General features: G+C 37.1%; 2 protein-coding genes across 9 annotated transcripts in view; both read right to left on the bottom strand.

Annotated features, from left to right (window-relative positions):
* The window catches only part of LOC103380429 (cGMP-inhibited 3',5'-cyclic phosphodiesterase A), a 118,334-nt gene extending 116,331 nt beyond the window's left edge, over window positions 1-2,003 (bottom strand). For 2 of the 3 annotated variants that reach the window (XM_008312409.3, XM_008312411.3), the window contains exons 1-2: window positions 1,340-2,001; window positions 134-344 (exon numbers count right to left, since the gene is read on the bottom strand). In XM_008312409.3, the coding sequence (XP_008310631.1) occupies window positions 134-344; window positions 1,340-1,905 (777 nt within the window). In that variant the 5' untranslated portion in view covers window positions 1,906-2,001. Of the gene's footprint in view, window positions 1-133; window positions 345-1,339 lie in introns of all 3 variants that reach the window. The other variant, XM_017033305.2, reaches the window with a different exon arrangement.
* A 1,419-nt stretch (window positions 2,004-3,422) lies between these two features.
* Window positions 3,423-5,781, bottom strand: part of LOC103380430 (pleckstrin homology domain containing, family A member 5) — a 69,445-nt gene continuing 67,086 nt past the window's right edge. For 2 of the 6 annotated variants that reach the window (XM_025055905.1, XM_025055909.1), the window contains 2 exons: window positions 5,392-5,495; window positions 3,423-4,794 (listed from right to left, as the gene is read on the bottom strand). In XM_025055905.1, the coding sequence (XP_024911673.1) occupies window positions 5,400-5,495 (96 nt within the window). In that variant the 3' untranslated portion in view covers window positions 3,423-4,794; window positions 5,392-5,399. The remainder of the gene's footprint in view (window positions 4,795-5,391; window positions 5,496-5,781) is intronic. The other 4 variants (XM_025055908.1, XM_025055903.1, XM_025055906.1 and 1 more) reach the window with 4 other exon arrangements.

The following is a 5,781-nucleotide window of genomic DNA, read 5'->3' as shown; positions in this document are numbered from 1 at the left end:
ATATATATATATATATATATATATATATATATATATATATATATATATACACAAAACTGCTAATTAATGACAATGGTCTCCTACATTACAAACTAGAACCATCCACACAAACATTTTAAAAAAGTTTACCCACCCCTCCTCGCTGTCCGTCCACATGAATGCCTCTGATGTGCTCAGCCAGATCAGGACTGGAGTTGAAGTACTGTAGACAGCGATCCCAGCAGCAGGGGTAAGCTACAGTCTTGGTCCCAGAGGAACTGGCACTGCTTTGTCCGTTCATCATAGCCGGAGTGGAACGTCCACTGGACACTGTGCTCTCCATCTCCATCAAAGTGCTGCTGATACTGAGAGCGAGGAAAGGTAGGGTTTGCAGAAAGAGACACAGAGCAGTGTAGAGAAACAGTTCCACAGTGTTAATAAGAGAGGAACTTATGGTCATAATGAATACAGTAGTTGTAGGCTTTGCACAACTGTGGGGAACAGCTGCATATATCACATCACATGGTCACCACACATGAAAAGTCTTCAGAATCTAACTGTCTGAGCTTTATCAGATTATGTCAGATCAAGTACCATGTTACTTTGGAGTTATTTTTCTGTGAAACTGTTTCATTTATTATAAACAAAGCAAGTATTACTTTAGAGAAACATCTTTTTGAGCAAGTCGGATTATCAGATTGGGATATTAGTACTAAAACAGACTTTCTTACTCTAAAAACAAAATGAGAGTGTTATTGATTTGTGTGACTGGATCTGCTCATTCAGTCAGTCATATTAGATATAATGGGTTTGCTATGTAATGGCAAGAGAACATCAACATCATCAAAACAAGACAAATAAAAAAAATGGTATAACTGTAATGACCATTTTGTGACATTTGTTTTTGCAGAAAACAATTTATCTACCCATCCCAATCCTAAGAAATTTAGAAGAAGACCATGGGACTGGATGATGTGTTTGGAAGATCAACTCTCATCGGAGTGTCTGTAGTGGAGAAGACTCTTGAATTAGAGGTGATCTTCAGTTTGAAGTTCTCAAAATGAAATGACCTGGTTGACAGACAGACCTTCACAGACATAATCCACCCAAACCACCAGAATCAGAGCAAGTAACAAAACAACAAATCAATCAATATCAATCAATATCAATAGACAGGAATATGGTAAGGTATATGTCCGTCATATATTTAGTTAAAATGGTAAAGTTAAATGTTGACCTGACAGGTGTGCATTGTTTCCACCAACATCAGTTGTCAAAAAAGTGGCATGTTGGGATCATGAACTATAACTTACACCCACACAGTTCTAAGCAGCGGTAACATGTCATTATCCAGACCGACCTGTCTTCAGAGTCCATGCGGCTCAAGGGTTCACCATCAGAGGATGAGATCTCCAAGCTCGGTCGCCTCTTGTCGCCCAGCTCTGCTCCTCCAGTGCTGGGTTTCTCGCTGTCTTCACTCGCTGTTTTGCTCTTGTCACAGTCCATGACTGAACACCGACTGTCCTCGCCCGGTTCCTCCTTAGCCTCTTTGATTGCAGTATATTCACCGGGCTCATTGATAGTATCTCCGCTGTTTTGGTCCAGCTCCGGCTTTTGACCCTCCTCTTCTTCGGCAGCGGCGACAGCAGCATTAGCAACTGTCTCCTCCTCGGTATCTGCTACAGAACGCTCGGTCGTCTCTGCTTCGCTAGCGGCCTTGTCTGTTGCTTCGAGGGGTTTCTCATTGCCGGCCTCCGCGCCCACCTCTTCCATTTTCAGGTCTACGTGACTGTCCTGCTCAGCAGTTTCTGCTTCGGCATGGCTCTTTTCCTCACCCTCGGGGTCTAGGTGGTTGCTCTCAGAGGCCGGCGCCTCGTCCTCGGTGCTAAGAGCTGCTGGTGTTTCTTCAGCAGCAGCAGCGGCCATGACAGTAGCCTTAGCACCGTTGAATAGTTTCCTTACAAAATTTCACCGTGGATCAGTGAAAGGCAAAAAGAGGGCGGGGCCGAACTCACTGTCTGCTCTCTGATTGGACCGCCGTGGCACGAGGAGCGAAAAGTCTGCCATTGGCATTTAAACTTTCCATGTGTTTCAGATGCTTTTTTTAAAAAAAAAAAAAAACAGGAATAATCTTTACTACTTTTAGGGCTTAGGTCCAGGAGTAACGATGTCTCCCATAAGCAGATATAACAAGTTTTATTTTTTTAATTCGAAGTTGGTACATTTAAAATACACAGTAAGACTGTATTTAGGTCACGCACCTAATTAATCAAGGTACATTATGCAGATATGTACACGAGGTCTGCATACTGTACACTACAGGCCAAACGTCGAAAGTTATACGTTAAACGTTGAGAACATTATATTTGAATAAAAATACACGATAGTCTTAGGCATACTTTGCAACAAAATAAACCTGACTATGATATAAACTATTATTATTATTGTTATATTAACTGTAATTATCACGTAGGTTTTGGACTGCTGTTCCTTTAACTTTGCTTTCACAAGTAACATTTTAGACCTTCAGTTACACAAGTTTTTAAAGCATATGCAAGGAATTGCATTAAAATATTTTGTAGTTCATCAATGAGTTATTTTCTGTCTGACCAATCAGATAATAATAATAATAATAATAAATTTTATTTATTGACTCACTATATAATAATCATATGTTCTTAGTTGCAGGGTGTACATATGTTGTTTCTATTTTTTTATTTCTAAATATTTTTATTTTTAAATACATACAGTATAATCTATTATCTATTATTATATAATAATTTCACAATTACAACAACTTTTTATGCTAGTTAAAATAGTATTACCATAAAAAGATTTTAGGAAATTCTGTTCAAATCTTTGTTTAGTATAATATAAATAAAAATGTCTTATTTTCGTAGTAGTAGTTAGTGACCAGCTCATAGTTTTCTCTGACCAACGAGGCAATATTAGGAACAGGTAATTACAAAGCTGATTGATCTTTTTTTTTTGTAACACCAAAATTTTAAACCCACAAACAAAAAGATAATTTGTTAATATTATTAGAATATTAAATTAACATTAATAAAGCACAAAGTAAAGCGTTTGTTCACAAACATCGAATCATCCTGGTTGTATACTCCTCAGCATTGGGAATAATTACTGCAACAGGCCACAAGAGGACACTGTAGTTCCGCATTTGAACTTTTTCTTAAATTAACTCATGACGTCACTTGATGAAACAGCAAATTATGGTCGTCTGTTAGTTTAATCAAACAATACTAACCTTCTCGTTATGGTTTACGTTCTGTCCACATAATTGTTTTCACAGTATCTTTTATTTACAGTACTTTCTGTGTTTTTCTGCCTCCAGCCTTCAGTTGAACGATGTTAACTTCTTTTGGAACCTTGCAACCTTCTTGTGGAGACCATTTGAACAATAGACAAAAGAAAATACAGTCATCCATACATTAAAAATGGCAACATTTATTCAACATGTTATAAAACAGATGGTTTATGAACATTTCCAAATCAAATATAGAACATAACCATGTTGGATACATCCTTCCATCCTGCTCTACCATGTACATTATATACACAGTAAATCTTTGATAATTACACTTTTTACAAACAAAAAAAATCTTTTATTCACAAACAGTTTTATTGCTTTTTACATGTGCTAATATATATATTTGTCAAACTCATATATGATAAAATAGGGGGGAAAGTTATGTTTTTCAATTTAAATATCTCTCTGCCTTTAAGCTATAAAGTCTGCTTGCTAAAACGTTACTTGTAAAATACTCTTTTCATCCTTATGAACACCAACATATATAAAAAAAATCTGGGTTCTAAAGCCCTTAAAATACTGTAATAATCACAGTTTCTGTCTTCAAAACCGAACAGACCAAATCTGTGGTTTGCCCTTCTCTCACTGACTTGACCGTCACTGAAATTATATAAGGGGGTTTCCTGCAGCTGCCATCTGACATAGTGTGGCCAGAATCAAAAAACCTTTTGTCCAAGTGTTTTTTCAGCTTCAGGAGTGTAAATGGGAGAAAGGTCATCACTTCAACATTTTTTTTTTTTGTTTTTTAAACAGATACTTTAAGGGCATTCCATTATAACAGGAGTTTAACACATTAAATACGATGTAACCAATATTGGCTAAAGATTAGAAAGGTTTGCAAGTGTCAGACTGCAAAAAAACGACAATCAATGAAGAAGAGAGGAGGCTCCTCCTTTCATTTATATGAACCTACAGTATATATCTTTGATGCACCAATGTTTTGTATGGACATACTGTATGTTCGGTGTAATAAACAAATAAACGTGGCCTTTGTGTGACTATTAAGAGACTATCATGAACCTAAATGATTTGAAAGCACATCTTTTTAAAAGACAATAGAAATGCAGCAGTTGAAAGTAAATGTCATCACAAACCCAGTTAGAAAACACAGCTTGGTTTATCAGCCTAATAGATGTAAACAGACACCGGCCGAGAATCAAACCTTACAAAACCATTTAAATAATAAAAAGCAGAGGAGAAAAAAGGAATTCTGATTAAAAGATGAGAACCACAACGTAAAGACGTCTCCAAGCAACTGCAGTGAGATATCACAGAACCAAGTGTGTGTGGTGATGGTGGCACAGGGGTTTAGGACATCACAGTGAAGTTTAGGTGATGTGTCTATGAGTAGCCCATTAAAAAGAGCGGGCCAGTCTTACTCTCCACGGGTTGTGCTGACGTCTTTGGGTCGGAGTGAACCGCATCATGTCGATACTTCCCCCATCGTTTCCTTCATGTGTACGATTTCACTGAGGCCAGAGCCTGTGCTGCAGAGGGGGGAGACGAAACAGTCAATAATACTGTAGACAGTCAAATAACAAATACAGTGTTTTTTATATATATATATATATATATGTATATATATGTATAATATATATATATATGTATAATATATATATATATATATATATGTATATATATTCTTTTAATATATATATATATATATATATATATATACACACACACACACATATATATATATATATATTTTAAGAGTCATGCAAACAACACATTGTACTCTCAAATCACCCCCTGGGAGAGCAAGTAGCTTGAATCTAAGAGATTTGTACACATGCAAAGCTTTTATGTATTTCAGTAATGTCAGTCATTAGTCAGACTGATACAAAGTTTTCCTGTCATGTTAGCACGTCATGAATGTCTTCTTTGTGTTTCAACAACACCAAACACTGTGAGTTACAGCGCTGGGTGCGGCTGTCGCACTAACCCAAATAAAAACACATCAACTATTCCACAGTTGTAAATACATATGGAGAATGTCATCGTTTCATGAATACATTACCAGAGACAATAACCAGAATACTCAGAACATTTAAGTACTGTGAGTGTAGACATGAGGCCCTTACTGGTGCTACTACACACACATGAAGTGAGAGCCGTCAGTGAGCTGAGGGGGCGAGTTAGGCAACGGTGGAATAGGTAGTGATGAAGGTGACAGGCTGTTCACTGCAATGAAACACATAAACATGATAAACACACACACACAAACACACATGACACGTCAAACAAAAACAAAAAAACAAGCAGCATCTGCTGATAATGACTTACAGGCAACATTCAACAACAATAATCAGTGTAATGACTCAAACTTAGCAGAATTATGAGGGAACTAATGAGACCACCATGACAAATGACCAAACACATGCACGGTGCAAGCTGCTGCACTTTGATAAAACAAGACATAAAACTAAGAGCAGTCGTCCACTATCTCTGATTTTACTGCATGAACCCCCCCC

This window comes from Cynoglossus semilaevis, chromosome 6 (assembly GCF_000523025.1).
Source record: "Cynoglossus semilaevis isolate Cse_v1.0 chromosome 6, Cse_v1.0, whole genome shotgun sequence".
NCBI lineage: Eukaryota > Metazoa > Chordata > Actinopteri > Pleuronectiformes > Cynoglossidae > Cynoglossus > Cynoglossus semilaevis.
The sequence above is the reverse complement of the archived record's forward strand: the minus strand, read 5'-3'. Positions and strand labels throughout refer to the sequence as shown.